Below are 21350 nucleotides of genomic sequence, written 5' to 3' on the forward strand. Positions count from 1 at the left end.
AGGCTGGCCTTGAATTTATAGAAATCCATCAGCTTCATTTTTTAAGTATCTGGAACTGGGTTTCTTTTTTTTTTTTTCTTTTCTTTTTTTTTTTTTAATAACACCAATCTTACTTTCTTTCCTTTATTTTGTAGAACATGATTTTAATATTTTCAACTGTTAATATTGAACAAACAACAATACTTTAAAGATATATTTCATTGTTATCTCTTCATTTTCATTTCTGGTTGTATTAATTTGGTTATTGTCTCTGTGCCCTCTGGTTAGCCTGGCTAGGGGTTAAATCTATCTTCTTCATTTTCTCAAAGAACCAGCTCCTAGTTTTGTTGATACTTTGTATAGTTCTTTTTGTTTTTTTTTTGTTTCAGCCCTGAGTTTGATTATTTCCTGCCATCTACTCCTCTTGGGTGTATTTGCTTCTTTTTGATCTAGAGCTTTCAGGTGTGCTGTCAAGCTGCTACTGTAAGCTCTCTTCAGTTTCTTTATGGATGCACTTAGAGCTTTGTGTTTTCCTCTTGCCACAGCTTTCATTGTGTCCCATAAGTTTTGGTAAGATGTGTCTTCATTTTCATTAAATTCTACAAAAGCCTTTAATTTCTTTATTTCTTCCTTGACTAAGTTATCATTGAGTAGACTGGACCAGAAAATAAATTCCTCCCATCACTTAATAATCAGAACATCAAATGCACTAAACAAAGAAGGAATATTAAAATCAGTAAGAGAAAAAGATCAAGTAATATATAAAGGCAGACCTATTAGAATTACACCAGACTTCTCACCAGAGCCTATGAAAGCTAGAAGATCCTGGGCAGATGTCATACAGACCCTAAGAGAACACAAATGCCAGCCCAGGCTACTATACCCAGCAAAACTCTCAATTACCATAGATAGAGAAACCAAGATATTCCATGACAAAACCAAATTTACACAATATCTTTCCATAAATCCAGTCCTACAAAGGATAATAGATGGAAAACCCCAACACAAGGAGGGAAAACTACACCCTAGAAAAAGCCAGAAAGTAATCTTTTAACAAACCCAAAAGAAGATAGCCATACAAACATAACTCCACCTCTAACAACAAAAATAACAAGAAGTAACAATCATTTTTCTTAATCTCTTAACATCAATGGACTCAATTCCCCCCAAACGATATAGACTAACATACTGGATATGGACCCATATACATACATAACATACAGGACCCAGCATTTTGTTGCATCCAGGAAATGCACTTTAGTGTCAAAGGCAGAAACTACCTCAGAGTAAAAGCTTGGAAAACTATTTTCTAAGCAAATGGTCCCAAGAAACAAGCTGGAGTAGCTATTCTAATATTATACAAAATGAACTTTCAACCAAAAGTTATCAAAAAAAAAATAAATAAAAAGGAAGGACACTCCATAATCACCAAAGAAAAAAATCTACCAAGATGAATTCTCAATTCTGAGCATTTATGCTCCAAATGCAATGGCACCCACATTCATATAAGAAACTTTACTAAAGCTCAAAGGACACATTACATCCCACACAATAATAGTGGGAAACTTCAACACCCTGCTCTCAGCAATGGACAGATCATGGAAACATAAACTAAACAGAGACACAGTGAAACTAACACAAGTTATGAACCAAGTGGATCTTACAGATATTTATAAAACATTTCGTCCTAAAGCAAAGAATATACCTTCTTCTTAGCACCTCATGTCCAAAACTGACAATATAATTGGCCACAAAACAGGCCTCAACAGTTACAAGAAGATTGAAATAATCCCATGCACCCTATCAGATCACCACGGACTTAGGCTGGTCTTAAATACCAACAAAAACAACAGAAATCAAACATACACATGGAAGCTGAAAAATGTTCTCTTCAATGATAACTTAGTCTGGAACTGGTTTTCTAATCCACTAATACCTATATTTACTGAAGGTTACTCAGTAGCATGGAAAGCATTAAATATGCATGGTATTAAGCTTATCAAGATAGATTCATTTGATTATCCTGACCTATCCATTGAAAGAAATAGCAAATTTAGTGACTCTATACTCAACACTTTTGACAATTGGTAGAAAAATAAGGAAAAGAATGGTGCTACCTATTTGCTTCTAACATCTCTGGATAAATTGGCAAAGGATAAAATGAACTCCTTGATAAAATTAACCAACTTCTCAGGGTACAGTAATAAATGAATGAATGCAGTGACACAATTGATTGGTTGACTCCAGATGTATACATATAATCTAAAAGTTTATAAGTGGGCTGTGGAAGAGAATCTTGTCCTCAGCAACCATAGAGTTCAAGTTATAGAAAATCAATCCTAAAATCCTCAGTATATTATCATTTGCATACAATGAAAATTCAAGTCCCAGCCTCATAAAATGTTATTGATAGTGGTGAAATAAGTACACTCACGGGTAAGGATCCTCATACTGAGGATGTAGAGGTGGGACAACCCATCTCAACGTCAAGGCAATGAACTTTCTTATTCTGAAGGATTTAGCTCACTTGATCAATTCTTCACCCTTAGAATAGAATATTTCTCCACTTTCATCTACTGCAGTGTTCCCCTCTCCATATTTGCCTGAGTAAATTAATCCTTCACTGTCTGCTGAACTAACAGTGATCTCCTTCTGTGAAGGAGGTGGCAGGCAAAGCAACCCTGATGTCATTCAGTGTCTGCCAATAGTGCTTCTAGACCTATAACCACATTCATGGATAAAGATGCTCTTAGAAGAGAGGTAAGAAATACAGTCCATGAAAATGTGCGATATACCACTAAAGAACTTAATGAGTTTGCTAATTCATTGAAGCAAAATTCTGGGTAATATATGTAGAAATGGGTTTTAAGGGTGTGTGATAGTTGTAGTTGGGATATAAAACTGGACCAGACTGAGTTTTCTGATGTGAGAGCCCTGTGTACACATTCTAGGTTTAGTATGGAAGTTTGCACAGCCAAAATTTGTCATAAGATGGCCTATTGAAAAGAAGATGAAGATATTTGACACAGCTTGCCTAAGTCTTGACAGAAGAATTTTAAGGTTCTGGGAGACTGTGAAGCTACAGAAGGTTTGCTGGGCAAAACCTAATCCTCCACAGTGGGAGGGCCCAGAAGAGCCCTTCACTAATCCTCTAACATGAAAAAATGCTGAAAGGGGCACCAGCACACTTAAAGAACTCTATGGTAATTCCTTTCTTGTGCCAGACCTTAGGGGTTGCAAAATACCACAGCTCAGTTGTTTGAATTAAATGCAATGGGTTATAATTGGGCACTGGAGTAGCAGGGTTCATGTGGCAACAATGAATAACCAAGGACGATGATAAGCACTGTTATGGCAGCCCAGGTAAAGCAATGTCAAAAGTGGTCTGACCCATAATGGGCAGCAGAAGCAAAGCACTTTTTATGGTCACAAATCTCATATGGAACTCTGACACTAACTAGTAATGGATTGTGTTTTTAGAAATGTAATCATGAAGAAGCCTACTGTTTTATATGATTAATATAAGCAGATACATTATTGAACAAATCCAAGAAAGGCTACATTGGATAGTGGCAGTAGGAAACCTTGGCTCCTGAAACAATTTCTAGACTTGAACCTATTTGCAAACCTTAGGTACCTTGAATGAGGGGATATCAAATGTCCTCTAAGGAAGGGCCTTGATTAAATACTTAAGAGTTTTATGGTTAGTTTTCTTCAATTCTTTAAGGTTAGCTTTCTTCAGTCCTTCTGCAAAGGGACACATGTCCTTTTACATGGGCCACTCTACACTGGGAAAAGGAAATGATCAGAATTTCCAGGGTCTATGGGATACTGGTTCTAGGAAAATAATTGGCACTGATTATGGGAGAAGACCAACAGCAAATGTGGCTAATCAGTTGAAGTAGGGGTTTATGGAGATCAGATGACAGAGTTTTGGCTAAAGTCTTACTCACAGCAGGCCCAGTTAATTCCAAAATGCATTGTGTGGTTGTTTCCCTACTTCTAGAATGTATAATTGGGGTATATGTACTTAGAAGTTGGCAGAATTCCTATACTGGTTCTGTGAGGACTATTATGGTTGATGAAAACCAGTGCAAGTCACTGAAGTCCTTGCTACTAGGGAAAATAGTGAACAAAAGACAATATCACATTCCAGGAGGGCTTGCAGAAGTTAGTACTACTATCAAGGAATTGAAAGATGCAGAGGTTGTGGTTTGTACCCCATCTCCCCTTAAAACTCCTATTTGGATTGCACAGAAGACAGATGGATCATGGAGAATGGCAGTTGACTATTGAAAAATTAATCAAGTAGCGACACCAATTGCAGCTGATGTACCAGATGTGGTATCTTTACTTGAGCAGATTAACACATCTCTTGGTACGTGGTATGCAGCGACTACTTTAACAAATGCCTTTTTCTTTATACCTGTCCATAAGGACCACAAGAAGCAATTTCCCTTCAGCTGGCAAGGCCAACAGTACTCTTTTACAAGTTTATCTCAAGGGCATATTAACACTCCAGCACTGTGTCATAACTTAGTTTGAAAGGGTCTTGATCATCTGTCTCTCCTGCAAAATATCACATTGATCCACTATATTGATAAATTAGTCTGAGTGGGCCACAAGAGCAGGACATACAAACCACATTGGACTTGTTGGTAACACACATGGATTATGAGGGTGGGGAATAAATCCAAACAAATTTCAAGGGTAGAACTTCAGGGAAATTCCTAGGATTCCACTGTGTGGGGCATAGATATTCCATATAAAACTAAAGTATAAATTATTGTATATGACCATTCCCACCTTCAAGAGGAAGGCTTATTTGGACTACAGAAGCATCATATTCCTTACTGGAATATGTTATCTCATCTTATATATAAAGTGAGTTGGAAAGCCACCAGCTTTAAATGGAGTCTGGAACAGGAGAAGAGTCTTCAGTACACCAAAACTTCTGTGTAGGCTGCACTTCTACTGAGACAATATGATTCCAGAGACCTGATGGTATCAGTGGCTGCAAGGAAGGTTGCCTGGAGTCATTTGCACTTCTATATAGATGAATCACAAAGTAAACCCTAGAAATTTAACATCAAAACTCTACCATTATCTGTAGACAACTGTTCTTTTCAAAGACAGCTCTTGGCCTGCTATTGGGCCTTAGTGTAAAGTGAATATTTGATAACGAGACACCAAGGTGTCAGGCAACTGGGGCTGCCTATAGTAATCTAGATATTATTTAACCCCACAAGTTATAAATTAGGATGTACACAGCAGCAATCTATTATCAAATGGAAGTGGAATATATGTGATCTGGCCAGAGTAGTTCCTGAGGGCACAAGCAAATTATACAAAGAAGTTGCCCAAATACTTATGGTTTTTACTCCCATTAAAATTCTTTCTACTCCCAATCATGCTCCCATGGCCTCTTGAAGTATTCCTTATGGACATTTTACTGAGGAAGAATGAGGGCCTTTTAAAAAATAAATATTATTTCATGTGCATTGGTGTTTTGACTGCATGTATATCTGTGTGAGAGTGTCGGGTCCTCTGGAACTGGAGTTACAGACAGTAGTGAGTTGCCATGTGGGTGCTGAGTATTGAAAAAGGTTCCTCTGAAGGAGCAAGTAGTGCTTTTAGTCTCTGAACCATCTCTTTAGCAATTATGGACTTTTGAACTGATGGTTCTCTTTCTGCATGCTATGAGAGAACTACTGAGAAATGGAAAGCTGCATTATTTACAAACCTTCTGAGACAACCCTGAAAGACACCATTGAAGGGAAATCTTCATAGTAGGTAGAACTTTGGGCATTATACAAGGTTACGCATTTTTCTTCAATGGAGAAATGACTATATGTCTTGTTGTTTGATTCATGAGCTTTACCCAATGGATTGGTTGAATGGTCACGGATTTAGAAAGAGCATGATTAGAAAATTGGTGAGGAAAATACCCTGGGAATAAGCACTTAACTAGGTCTTTTCAAATGGGCAAAGAATGTGAAGATGCTTGTCTATTCATGTAAATGTTTGTCAGAAAGTGACTTCATTAGAGGTAAAAAACTACTGATAGGATGGCCCATCTTGTTGATAAGCAGAGTCTTTCACAATCATTCACTATTATTTTCTACTAGACCCATTACCAGAGTGGCTATTATAGCAGAAATAGAATTTGTGCATAGGCTCAACAAATGTACTTATACTAACCTAGGTAAACTGGTTACAGATGCTGTTAAGTGCCAGACCTGCCAACAGCAGAGACTAACACTGAGCTCCTAATATGATACCATTCCCAAGGGTTACCAGCCAGTTATCAAGTAGCAGGTTAACTACACTGGCCTACTTCCTATGTGGAAAGGACAATGGTTTGTCCTTACTGAAATTGATACTTATCTTGTTTACGGATTTGCCTCTCTTATACCTGATGTTTTGGGAAAGGATCTTCACCTATCCTAAATCAGATAAGGGACTAATATCCAATATATATAAAGAACTCAAGAAGGTAGACTCCAGAAAGTCAAATAACCCCATTAAAAAATGGGGCTCAGAACTGAACAAAGAATTCTCACCTGAGGAATACCGAATGGCAGAGAAGCACCTGAAAAAATGTTCAACATCCTTAATCATCAGGGAAATGCAAATCAAAACAACCCTGAGATTCCACCTCACACCAGTCAGAATGGCTAAGATCAAAAATTCAGGTGACAGCAGATGCTGGCGAGGATGTGGAGAAAGAGGAACACTCCTCCATTGTTGGTGGGATTGCAAGCTTGTACAACCACTCTGGAAATCAGTCTGGCGGTTCCTCAGAAAATTGGACATAGTACTACCGGAGGATCCAGCAATACCTCTCCTGGGCATATATCCAGAAGATGTCCCAATCGGTAAAAAGGACACATGCTCCACTATGTTCATAGCAGCCCTATTTATAATAGCCAGAAGCTGGAAAGAACCCAGATGTCCCTCAACAGAGGAATGGATACAGAAATTATGGTACATTTACACAATGGAGTACTACTCAGCTATTAAAAAGAATGAATTTATGAAATTCCTAGGCAAATGGATGGACCTGGAGGGCATCATCTTGAGTGAGGTAACACAATCACAAAAGAACTCACACAATATGTATTCACTGATAAGTGGATATTAGCCCCAAACTTAGGATACCCAAGATATAAGATACAATTTGCTAAACGCATGAAACTCAAGAAGAATGAAGACCAAAGTGTGGACACTGTGCCCCTTCTTAGAATTGGGAACAAAACACCCAGGGAAGGAGTTACAGAGACAAAGTTCGGAGCTGTGATGAAAGGATGGACCATTTAGAGACTGCCGTATCCAGGGATCCATTCCATAATCAGCTTCTAAACGCTGACACCATTGCATACACTAGCAAGATTTTGCTGAAAGGACCCAAATATAGCTGTCTCTTGTGAGACGATGCTGGGGCCTAGCAAACACAGGAGTGGATGCTCACAGTCAGCTATTGGATGTATCACAGGGCTCCCAATGGAGAAGCTAGAGAAAGTACCCAAGGAGCTAAAGGGATCTGCAACCCTATAGTTGGAACAACATTATGAACTAACCAGTACCCCAGAGCTCTTGTCTCTAGCTGCATATGTATCGAAAGATGGCCTAGTCGGTCAGCACTGGAAAGAGAGGCCCATTGGACTTGCGAACTTTATATGCCCCAATATAGGGGAATGCCAGGGCCAAAAGAATGGGAATGGGTGGGTAGGGAAGTGGGGGGGCGCTATGGGGGACTTTTGGGATAGCATTGGAAATGTAATTGAGGAAAATATGTAATAAAAATATTAAAAATTAAAAAAAAAACTACCATATACAAACTTCACAGAATGTCTTAGTCACTGTTATGGTAGTCTATACAAAATTTCCTCTGACTAAAAAACCCACTTAATATGCAGAGTAATGTTATAATGGATCTACTCTCAATGGAAATCACTGGTATTATGTTTTCTACCATCCTGAAACCAGTTGACTTCATAGAAAGGTAGATGACATTTAAAGACAGTTTTAATTAGATGGCAGGAACTCAGAAGGCTGAAGGCAGGTTCTGTAAAACATATATGATTTGAATCTATAGTAATATTCTCCCATACCCAGGGTTCACTGGTCCAGGAATGAAGTAGTATAAATGGAAATGGTTCCATTCACTATCACCCTAGTGATCCAGTAGGAAAATTTTTGCTTCCTGTTCCCACAATCACAATATCTCCTGACATAGAACTTTTGGTTCCAGATGGAGAATGCTCTGTGCTTGTTAGAGGCAAAGTTGCTAGGAGACAACAAACATCCATTGAGATGAGAGCTCAGATTACCAACTGGCTCCTTTGGACTTATGACCATTAGCCAACAGGTTAAGATAGGAGTAACAGTATTTTAAGAGGTGATTGGTCCAGAATACGAGGGGGAAATTGCTATACTTCTCCATAAAGCAGGTTAGACAGATTATACCTGGAATGCAGGAGATCCAGTGGGGTATCTCATGTTGTTACCATGTCCTGTGGTTAAAGTTAATGTGAAACTACAACAACTCAGTTAAAGTAAGATGACAAAGGGCACAGATCCTTCAGGAATAAAACTATGGGTCACTATTCCTAGAAAAGAACTAATATTAGCTGAGTTGGTTGATGAGGTTGAAAAAAAAATGAGTTGAAAAAAAAACTACAGAAAGAGTAGTAGAAGAAAGAAGTTATAAATACCAGCTCATGTCATGTGACCAGTTGTAGAAATACCTGACTGTTTTTGTTTCCATTAAGCTGTTTTGGAAATTAAGCATGATTAAGGAGATGTGCTGGTATGAAACATAGCAAGGGGTGCAGAAGAGATGTATAATAGTTTTCTACTCAACTACATCTAGAATCAACTAAAATCCAAACAGTTCAGCATAACTGTGAAGGGCTTTCCTGACTGGATCATATGAGTTGGGAAGACCAACTTTAAATCTAGGCCATGTCTTCTAGTGACAGGGCACATAAAAAAAAAAAAAAAAAATGGAAGAAAGAAGCTTTTGATTTTGTTCTTCTTGCTCTAAGTCTCACTGGTAAATTCACCAATCTTGTAGCTGAGGCATTCCTTTACTGGTATTAATGCCCACTTCTTCAGGACTCCAACATAGACTGAAGACTCACAGCTCTCTAGGACTCCAGGACTCCAGTTCCAGATTGAGACTGCTAAAACGGGGTTAACAACTAACTACCAGATTTCTGGCCTTTGAGTTAAGAGATAATCTTTGTTGGAATAGCCATATAACAGCCAATATACAATTCTAAATCCCATGTTTAACAGATGGATATTCATTATATAAGCTCAGTTCCTTAAGAGAACATTGACTAATACAAAATAGTATTATCATATTATACAAATTGATGAGAATATCATTTGTTAGAGGCAAAGTTGCACATTAGGTGACCATAGGCCTCACTCAATGCAGCATTTCTATCCTTCAAAGAGTGGCACAAGATCATAGATAATTCATGAAAATATTTATCTCTTACTTTAATCCCCTCACTCAAAACATGAGGTGATTCTCATTTATCGACTCTGTAATTATACTCTAGATCCTGTGGCTAGGTATTGAAGCTATAATGGAGAATAAGACAGACCACACTTCTATTTAATCTGGTGCTTACCAACCCCTTTTGGTAGGTATGAAAATCTAGGACTCTATGACTTAGACATATGACAAATGTTTGAAATGGACAGAGAAATGGACTGAAGGAAGCATGATACCAAATTGTCATTCAGGTACTAGGAGTAAGCTAAAAATTAAATCTGCCTTTTTCCTTAATAGAAAATTAAGTAGTAATAAATGTTAAAGGATTGTCTTAGGACAAGTGGGAAGGATTTAAAAACAAATGATATTCTGATAGTTCTGTGAAAACCTATAAAACATATCTATTTTTATTACCGGTTAGTTTCCCTTCCTGCTTCAAATATTCCAGTAGTAAAGTTGAGTTTAGTAAAAATTTAAGATTTTGTAACATGTTATAGAGTTGAATTAGATTTAGAACAGTAAAACAGGGTTAACAGTATTAAAATATTTTTTAATGCTTGATCTATGGATGAAATGAAAGAAATCAGACTTCTTAGGCAAAAATTCAATTCAGGAAATTCAAGTAGAACAACAAAGTGTCACTAAGTCATACTCTCTACTTGTGGGATGGACAGAATTGTAAGCATCTTTGATACCACTTCTTAGATTCTTTTATAGTTGTATAACTCACCCAGATTAACAATTTCCCTTCCTTAAGCTTGTATTTCTCATTCACAGCAGTGAGTGAGGCTTATCTTATCCTAAAGTTTAACATAATATTATGTCCATAGCATCATTAATAATTGAAAAAAAAACCAGAAAGTATAGGAAGGCAGAAACAAAATAAAATGTCACCAACACTAATTGTATCACAGGGATAATATGACATGGAATCTGAATAACTGAAACCTATAAATAAAAAATATTTTAAGCATTTTTATGTTTCAAATATAGAATGTATAAATTCAAGTTAATGAGTTAATGAGATAGATACCCTGCTAGGCATGCTTTCATGAATGGATGATATCAGTGGGAAATAAATAGCTCCCATTTGCATGCAAACACAATGTTAAATGAGTTGAAGATGATTTTTTTCTTTGAATTAACATGCATTTATGGGAAAAAAGAAAAGCATTCACATCCTCAAGTTTTCTCTAAAAAAGTATTAAATACAGGCGATTCCTAGTTATTATCATAATGAGCAATGCCCCCTTACTGAAGAGTGACAAAAAGAAAAACTTCATAAAATGATGAACAATCATATGATTTTTCCCCTTTGACCTTTTTGAGTTATTTGCAATTGACAACATGAATAAAATGTGATTGTAAAGCCAAGGTAGGAGCATCTGGAGAAAGGACCAAAGTCATCTGCCAGAGAACACTGGGAAGTTATGAAAGCATCAGCTATATACCATGTTAAAGCGAAAGCCATTCTAAATTCAAAACAAAATAACAGCAAAACAACAACAACGACAAGACAAATGAGTGTTGTCCCTAACTGCCTTTTCTGCTTCTCTTCATAAGTGAAAAAAGAGACAAGTAAGGCAGTACATGACCACTAGAATAATCTCTGACAATTCCATTGTTCAGCCTTATGAGTTATTTGTTAGTCTGTCAGGATCTATTTGTGGATGGGGCACCTGCCATGATTGATTGAGGTAAAAACAACTTGTCCTTCGAATATTTGGAAACACTTGCCTTGAGCCGAATCAGCTGGAGCCTCCATGTCACAACAAACAGGAGAGAATTTAAAACCTGTAATATTAAATGTTTTATTAATTAAAATTTGCCCATGGTGCCTGAGATTCTTCAAATTTCAACATGAACTCTTCATAAAGATATATATAAAAAACAGCATTAATGAAAAAACTCTATGTACCCTAATATTCCTCCATTAAAACCAAGATTTGGCAGTATTGAGTCATTAAAAAAATCAATTTTATTTAATTCTACAATTTTCAACACTCCTAAAAGAAACCTCCCATTGACAATCATATAGAGATAGAAAAATGATAAGTCTAGAATGGAAAATTCTTTAATGTTGGATGTTTCCACTGAATGTACTTAACTGTAATTCTTTATGTAAAGGTTTATAAGCAGCCTGGCAGAGATGAAGATATTACAAAGAGGATAGTGTGTCTTTCAATCTGACTATGAACTACTGAAACAATGGAATCTTATGCTGGAAAAAGGAACAGGCACCAGCCAGAGTCTGAACTTTTGTCTCCCAGAAAGTGATTTCAAACAGTTCTGAGGATTGGCCCATAGTGAAGAATATGATCTTTACATTTAAATTCTATTCAGACAGGTATATATTGAATATGGAGTATATTTTCTACTATCCATTTTTCCCTCAATGCAGCACTCTCTGTCCCTTTGTTCCCCTAGAAAAATGTATTTTCATTTTCATTTAATATGTACATACATAAATTTATGTGATTGTATAAAATCTAGGAAGCTCAAAGGAGAGAGAACATAGTATTTGTCATTTTGAAATGGGTTGAATTCACATATTATGCTAGCATGAGTGTGGATGATAAAGAACTCATATCAAAATTTGACAAAGAAAATGATGGATAGACTAGATTAATTTGATTAATATTCATTTAATGTGTCTATTATGAAATTACTTTTTTGGTTAGAGGCAGAAGAACATATATTCAATAAGTCAACCCTTTCCTCAAAACTCAAAAAGAGAAAACATTTCATTTTCTAAAATGTATAAGGAAGTAATGTATAATTACAACATAATGATATTGCTGTTAGTACTTATTGTCAGGCAAATGACTGGTGTCTTTAAAATAATTGTGTTTGTGAAATAATTTCATTCTAATGTGGTTAATGTGAATCTGTTTATAAACTCAGCAAGTTAATTTGGATCAAAATAGAGAGTCCCTACAGAGAATATGCATGCTATATAATTGTTCATCTCCTTGTTCATATGCCGATATAAAGCTAAAATACATGAAATGAGTACTTCCTATAATAAATCCCACTGGGGTAGCTCTGGAAAATAAAAATGAAAATAAAAGGTGAGTAATGAATAAGACATTCACAATATTGCTGACTACATGAGATAATTTCTCTTGAGGGTTCCCCAGAAACGAAGACTATTTTGTGTCATTATAAATAAATGTGTCTATTTGCTAGATACTTAAGTACCCTCCTTGTTCCTGGGACCCTGCTATCTTGTATTTGTACTCTGCATGCTAAATGAAAGATGGGCCAATACCAGAAGTGATAATAAAGCAAAACTGCAGATGTAGTTTTCTTACCATTTTCCCCATCAGACTTCCGTTCATGATCAGTGTCGGTCAAGGACAGTGCAGAGTTGGCCCTACTGGACAGACAGGAACTGTGTTCTGATTTCATGCCTCTTATCCACATTCTGAGTGCATGGTCAGGTGATGCAGCTCCTTCTGTCTCTGTGTCTACATCAGATCCCATCTCCAGCTGGTAGCCATGCCGAGAAACACTGTGCATGTCTGTGTGGTAGCCAGAGCACAAAGTAGGAGGTGTTTCACAGAATTCTATCTCTGAAAAGGAAAAAAGTTCAGACCAAAAAATATATATATAAGTATATCCAAAAAACCCATTAACTTTCACTTTTCTGTCCTCATGTTTCCCCTTCCCCATTGCTAGTAATTATGAGTTTTTGCAAAGTTAAAATTCTGGCCTTTTATTTATGGTAGTTAGGAGTCTGTGCTTATTTTGCACTTCTGTTACTTAAAATTATGCTCCTGTTGATTCTTACAAGGTTCTGGGGGGAAAATGCATTCTCAAAATAGCTTATAGCTACAATTTTTTGGTTGCACAAAATATAATGAAATAAGCGAATACAATAAGTATAAAGTGTAGAGAGATGTCCTCTAAAGCAATTTCTTTTCTAGAACGAATATGTGATCTACACAGCACACCTATGCGTAAAATAACAAAATGATTTGTTTTTCTGAGTATGTCATATATATTATATGTAATCTAATAAGTATTATAAAACTGAGAAAAACAATACATTCAAATAGATTTTTCAAATATGCTAAACTCTAAAATTACAAGCAACTAATGTTATTTTCACTATTTCCAAATGAGTTTAAGGCATACTTTTGCCAATTATTCTGTTTTGTTTTAAAGCTGGAGGAGGCTTGTATTATAGCTTAAATGACAAATTCCAGGGTGCACAAGCTATAACACCAAACAGCCTGGAGGAGAAGAGAGAAGAGGAAGAGGAAGAAGAGGAGAAGGAAGAAAAAAGCCATGCCCTTTGACTTAAACCTACAGGGACTGTCACAAGACGGGCAGGAAAACTTTAGAGAAAGAATAAGGAACCTCAAAGTGTTAGGGTCAACAGAACAGAGATAGAATAAAAAGTTATGGCCTTTTGGATAATTCAGAGAAGAAGGTTGACTTAGGAAACTGGTTGACTGTAGTTCTAGAACAGACTGAGAGGGTGGATGAGAAGAGAAAGTACATTATCTTAGTTAAGGGATAATTATTTTTTTGTTCTTTACATAACCAGAGAAGAAAAACATACAGTTTAGGTATTGCACCATGGCAGTGCTTCATGGTTTCCATTTTCTCCCTATCCTTCCAAATTTTAGAATTTTAAACATAATCTTAGTAATCATGTCATTTTGCACCTAACCCTAAAGAGACTGGAGACCCCAGGGAGTTTAGAGGTCTGGTGGGGTTGGGGATGGGGGAGTAGGAAGGAGATATGGGATGTGGAACAGTTGGAGGGTGGACCAGGAAGGGACTAAAATCTGGAGTTTAAAAGAAAAGAAAAAGAAAAAGAAAAAGAAAAAGAAAAAGAAAAAGAAAAAGAAAAAGAAAAAGAAAAAGAAAGAGAAAAAGAAAAAGGATATACCGAATATTAAATGTTCATCTTCCAAAAAAGATATAAATAGTTGAGAAAATAAAATCCAGTATAATGATGGCATTTTTCCATGAGCCTACATCAAAAAGCAAAAGCCTCTATATTTATTTATTTATTTATTTATTTATTTATTTATTTATTTATTTGGCTTCAATACCCTAGGTGAGCATTATTTCTGCTAGACACCAGTGAAGCCCCAGTAACTTACTGCATGAATATCTGGCATTCTGTCTTAAAGTCAATTTATATTCAATTATGGCAAGGTGTCAAAAAAGGGGAAAGATGCTTTAACATTCCCTAATAATTTAATGAAAAATGAACACATGCCAAGACATATCATCTGAAATGTCCATGTAATTCTAAGATAAGGTAATCCGAGGATGTAGTACACTATATAGGATTTTCTCAGACTGACATCAGAGACAGGGTATGTCAATTGGCCCGGAAAGGGCTTAACTGACTGCATCTAATCCATAGCACATATCAATAAAATGCAAACTGTAACATGAATTCAATTCTTTGAATACAGAAAATGTTTGATCTTATACCATGTACTAGAGAAAATTCAGAATTCGAATTTATTTGTCATAGTAGCTATTTCTTGGATGCAAATAAAACTTACTAAATACAGGTTTTAGAAGCCAATGGTAATGCTTGTTTAGTATGTGTTATATTCCTAGGACTGTGCTTTGCAAAACTGGTATTGCAGACAAATAAGTCTGCTATAATGTATGAGGAAAGTCAATAAAAATTAACCCTTGCAGAGTTAGAGATTACTTCTCAGAATACTATTTTATGATTTCAATGATTAGTTTCTTTTCATAATAATTTTAGTTTTCTACTAGAATCTATGTCAAGTGAAAAGAAATGTTATTTTAAAGATATGTAGGGTTTCATTTATCAAGCACTAAATCTTATTAAATTATGCTTTTTCTGAAATAAAGTTTAAAAGTTCATTTTACTCAAAGCAAATCTTAAAAACTTTGGAATAGTTATATGCTAATTTCAGTATGATTCTTTATTGAAAATTACAATGGTGGTGCCTCCACCCATGTGCTAATAAACACATCAGCCTTCAGCTGTAAGAAAAGAACGTTACGTAGTCATATAAACATGATTTCATACCTTCCCCAAGAATACCAGTTCTCAAACTTGCCTGCCCCAGAATCACCCAGAAGGCTTGTTAAAACATAGATTGCTTACCCTCTTTCCCTTCTTACCCTCTGGCTTAATATCTAAAACAGCTGGTATGCAGTTGGATTACATAGTTTGCAATTAAAAGGCCTTTAACGTGAGGCTTATAGTCATCATAGGAACCATAGTTTGAAAACTTCTGCCCTAGAGTTTTCTCTGAAATGGGTGAAGGAGGGCAGTGAATTTACAACCATGGTAGTACCACAGATTTTTGTTGTGCCTGCTTGAATTCTGGAGACAAAGAAAGAAAATATCTGTTCTGAATGGCTGTTGAAGTACCTCCATATTTTTTCATAGATTTAGGGAACTAATTAGGAAACTTAGTTCCCCCTCACACCCAAATTAGTGTATGTTTAGTTTCACTCAGGATATAGCACTTGAGATGTGACTTTCCACAGATTTTTAATATGAATATCAGACTCATGGCATTTATTGAAAAGGGATGAGAAAATACAAATAAATAGATGACCATTTGCCATTCTAGATTAATGAAACACTGGAATAAGACATGTTTTTCCCCCCATGGGGGCACTGACATGTATAACCAGACTCCATTTTTTGTTGAAGAGATTTTCCAACTCAAAAGGAAATTTGAGTATTGATTTGTTCCCTTCAAAGTAAGTATCACTTAAGATTATCAAAACTTGCACAGGTTAACCGATTTCTTTTTTGTTGGAATTATATGTCATTTTGAAAGCAAAAACTAAATCATAAATATTGTAATTAAGAAAGTTAGACAACCTAACTTTCAGAAAGATCCAAGCAAGACATGAGCTTTCTTTTTATGAAGTGTTAAAGGAAAGAAAGTTAAAGAGTGTATGAAGGATCAGAGAAAGATCGATACATTTTACTTATCACCATAAGTGATGTTCATTGAACTGTCTTACTTTCCTTTCTTGAAGTCAATGTTATCATTGCAGAATATTTTCTTAGACACACAAAAGTCCACATTCTGCTTAATATTCCCATAAGATACATTATTTAACAAGCACTTCGATGTACCCTTAGTGGTTGTTTTTAGCCTTACACATATAACCTTGTTACCTAAAATGCTGCACATTCCCTAGAGGAGATAAAGTTAAACTGGGTTTATTATAGATCTGTTCTTAACCAACAGCTATCTGCAAGAGAAATAAATGTATACTCTTAGAACACCTATGGTTTACATGGATAGACTGGTAACATGAGAAACTAAATTTCAAGAATGAAATGGTGTAGAGATGGTCAAGTAAGGGTATCTGCAGTCTCATGAATATGGTTCTAATTTTTATTCTCAGGAAAACATATTTTATGCTCTTTCAAGAGTGTAGAGGAGTAAAAGTATAATTTTTAAAACAGATAATAAGTTTGAGGAGACATTTCACAATAAATGATGTAAGAATGGCTAATGAAGGAATAAAAGATTATTATTACTTAGTTATCAGGAAAATACAAACTAAAACTACAATGTGGTACAACCACATTGTCTGGTATTGATTACAAACACACAAACAACAAAAACTAAAACAACACAAGAAACCCCTCAGTGACTTAGTGTTCTATTGCTGTGAAGAGACATCATGACCAAGATATTTTTATGAAAGAACACATTTCTTGGAGAAATTGCTTTCACTTTCAAAAGATTAGATGATCATCATTATGTCAAGGAGCATGGTGACAGGCAGGCTTTGGTCATAGAGATGTAATTGGGAGATACACCTTGATCCACAAGCAATGAAAGGGAGAGAGACATTAAGTCTGACTTGGGCGTTAGAAACCTCAGAACTCACCCCGAGTGATACCATATGACCCTCAACAGAGGAATAGATACAGAAAATGTGGTACATTTACACAATGGCGTAAAAACAATGAATTTATGAAATTCTTAGGCAAATGGATGGAATTAGAAAATATCATCTTGAGTGAGGTACACAATCACAAAAGAACACACATGGCATGCACTCACTGATAAGTAGATATTAGCCCAGAAGATCAGAATACCCAAGATACAATTCACAAACCACATGGAACTCAAGAAGAAGGAAGACCAAAGTGTGGATACTTCAATCCTTCTTAGTAGGGGGAACAAAATACCCATGGAAGGAGTTATAGAGACAAAATATGGAGCAGAGACTGAAGGAATGACCATTCAGAGACTGCACTACCTGGGGATCCATCCCATATACAATCACCAAACCCAGACACTTTTGTGAATGCCAACAAGTGCTTATGGACAGAAGCCTGTTATAGCTGTCTCTGGAGAGGCTCTACCATTGCCTAACAAATACAGGGGTGGATGCTCTCAGCTAACCATTGCACTGAGCAGGGGGTCCCCAATGAAGGAGTTAGAGAAAAGACCCAAGGAGACGAAGGCATTAGCAGCCCCATAGGAGGAACTAACTAACCAGTAACCCCAGAGCTCCCAGGGACTAAATCACCAACCAAAAAGTACACATAGTGGAACTCATGGCTCCAGCTGCATATGTAACAGAGAATGACCTAGTCGATCATCAATGGGAGGAGAAGCCCTTGGTCCTGTGAAGGCTCTATGCGCTAGTGTAGGGGAATGCCATGGTCAGCAAGTGGGTGTTGGGGGGTTAGTGAGTGGGGGTAGGGGGTTTTCTGAGGGGAAACCAGGAAAGATGACACCATTGAAATGTAAATAAAATAAATGTCAGAAAGAAAGAAAGAAAGAAAGAAAGAAAGAAAGAAAGAAAGAAAGAAAGAAAGAAAGAAAAAAAGAAAGAAAGAGAGAAAGACAAGCTCAGAACCCACTCTCAGTAGGTTCCAACAACGCCACTCCCACTCAAGAAGTCCACACTCCCTAATCTTTTTAATCCTTGCAAACTGTTCCACACTCTGGTGCCTTAAGCACTCAAATATATGAGACTACAAGGGCCATTTTAAAAAAGAATCACACTCATCAAGTGCTAATAATTGTGGAAAGTAACTACAAGTCTAATACACTGATGTCAAAAATAAAATTGTATGCCACTTTGAAAAACAGTCTAGTAGTTTTCCATTGATTAGATTTGTACTTTCCAGGAGAGAAGTTGTTCACCTGGACACCAATCACAGAGAAATTATAACTTCAGTTTACATTTAAATTATATGTATGTGTATGTGTGTGTGTATATATATATATATATATATATATATATATATGTATATGTATAGGAGCTTCATTTTCATAATAGCTGAAAAGTAAAAATGATGCAACTGTCTCTAAAAAGGTATGTGAATAAACCAACTGTAATATTAATCCCTTCAAATAAAGGAAGGGAATTTTGATGTATAACAACAGGATTAACAATCCAAAGAAAGTAAACAATCTACCAAGCAAAACAAAGCAGATCATAATCTACATCCTGTGCTTCCAATTACTAAATGTCTAAAAGTATGTAAATGAATATATACTGATTTTTTTTCTGCTATTGTGATAAACACCATGGTCTAAAACAACTTCAGGAAGAAAGGGTTTATCTCAAATTACACCTCCAATTCACAATCCATTATTCAGAGAAGACAGGGTAAACATTTGAAGCAGGAACTGTGGGGAAGGTTGGATCTTACTGGGTCACTTAGTCTGAGGATTGTGCTTAGGTAGCTTTCTTATAGATCCTAGGCTGACCTGCCTAGGAATGGTGCTTCCAACAGTGAGCAGTGCCCTCCCACATCAATCAACAATCAAAATAATTCCCTATAGACAGGGTCACAGAAGAATCTGATTTTAGTAATCCCTTAATTGAAATTCCTTCTTCTCTGATGACTTTTGGTTGTTTCATGCTGATAATTAAAAATTAACCAGGGGAGATAACAATTTGAGAAAAAATAAAGTATACTTTGGGCACAGTTATTTATTATATTTTCACTACAATTTTATATAGTTTTTCTGATGGAATTGTATATCAAAAGTAATGAATTGTATATCAAAGATAATGAAGATACTTATGGGATTTTAAGTCAATCCATCTTCACATATGGAGCCAAGAATCTCAGATCTGGAAGCAGTTGAATATGAAAAGAAATATTCTTTTACTTATATCTAAGCCAAGAGGCCGTCAAGGTTAATGGATGCATGATATTTTAGTGATCCTCTAGGGGTCAATGTTTTCATAGGAACATTACATGACTCAAATTTCGATAGAAAATAGGATGAAGTTGATCACTGCTTAGCCTTCCACAGATACATGAGCATCCACTATCTGAGGATCATCAGACTAATTTGAAACATTCAGATACATTAGATCACCCTAGGCTATTTGTATTGATGAAAAGAAATTAATTACTGAAATATTGAGGTCCTGAATAAATTGATGTACAGTACTTTTTGTCTGAAGGAAGATGTTGATTTTTAGGTGGCAAGTCTGGAAAAGTCATTTATCAGAACTAGAACAGTACAGTAATGATATCTCCATCATCATTTTTAGAGATTTACCATTTCTAAACTTTTGAAAGGTTCAAGAATTTATTATCCTTAAAATTGTACCCATCAACTTTCCAAGTATCTTCAAGGCAGCATGATCTAGACAAGTACTGGGAGGTCAAGGACTATGGTTATTTTAGCTATGACTTGAAATTTGGGGATTTAACATGTAAAGAAAAGAGATTATTTCCAAAATAATGGATAATGATGAAATTACTGATTTTAGTTCCTGTGTCATGACAACCTTTTTGAATTATATAGAAATAAAAGTTATTTATTTATATAGTTTTAAAAAATAAGTCACTTGAGAAAATTCAGGTTCTTCAGTTTTAAAAATAAATATCTAAAAGGCAACTTGTTCTATGCTTCTGTAATTATATTCTGAGACTCTTAGGACAAAATGTTACTGTTCAACATTCAAACAGAAACTGTTTTGAGATGAATAAACATACATAGAAGCTAAATAAGTTCTTGTGTTATCATTAGAAGTCGCAGGGCCTTAAAAGAATTGATGTTGCCTGGGTAATCAGTGAGAATCTCAAAATTATTAATACATATAATATATAAAATATTAATTGTAAAAAGTCAATTGTGTAAATGCTTACTCAGTAAACATAAAATTAGCAGCCTACAAAATCAGGCTATCACAAACAGGACTCCATTATAATGAATTCACACAATTGAAAAACTATTATTGACCACTTAATAATCCATTACTGGTTCTAGGGAACATGCAATGGTTTATTTGAGGCTCTAGTAAGAAATACAAAGAAAGTAATTAGCAATCCTCAATATGAGACAAATAATTTTCACTACTGGAAACCATTTTTTGTTTCTCAGCTTGGGGGCTTTCAGGAGAAAATGATATCACATTTTCAAATAAATCAGTTCATGTGTCTGTGCTCCTACACAGCGTCACTGAACACCCACTCAATTTCAAGTCAAGAAAATAAAACCAAGCAGCCTTCCTTGGTTTTTCCTGGTCTTAAAGGATTAGTCCAATTTTTAATTTCCTTTTCTCTTTATGAAAAACCTTTATCAATTGTTTGCTGCTACACAAGGCAGTGAGCAGAGTGAGTTTGCAACTCTGTGTCATGTCCTTTGCAAAGTTCCACAGAGAGTCTTTTTAAAGGCCCTAGTGATAGCAAAGTAATAAAGGCACGTCATCCAAACCTGACCTTTAGTTTCAGGCTCAGGGCACCTCAGCCTTTTTTCTGGTATAGGAGGGAGAGAGGGAGTATTCCAAAAGTGTAGGTTTGGACTATGTGGTTATCAGAGAATATAAATAAAATAACCAAGCTTCCTGCAGTCTAATCTTCTCTTTGCATTTCCAAGTACTGATTATGCCT

General features: G+C 35.9%; 1 protein-coding gene across 2 annotated transcripts in view; it reads right to left on the reverse strand.

Annotated features, from left to right (window-relative positions):
* Tenm1 (teneurin transmembrane protein 1) overlaps positions 1-21350 on the reverse strand; it is an 889421-nt gene that overhangs the window by 528544 nt on the left and 339527 nt on the right. For both annotated transcript variants that reach the window (XM_029473263.2, XM_029473264.2), the window contains 2 exons: positions 12805-13065; positions 11228-11284 (listed from right to left, as the gene is read on the reverse strand). In XM_029473263.2, coding sequence (XP_029329123.1) covers positions 11228-11284; positions 12805-13065 — 318 coding nt within the window. The remainder of the gene's footprint in view (positions 1-11227; positions 11285-12804; positions 13066-21350) is intronic.

Source organism: Mus caroli, unplaced genomic scaffold, assembly GCF_978045245.1.
Source record: "Mus caroli unplaced genomic scaffold, Mus_caroli_1 scaffold_5, whole genome shotgun sequence".
NCBI lineage: Eukaryota > Metazoa > Chordata > Mammalia > Rodentia > Muridae > Mus > Mus caroli.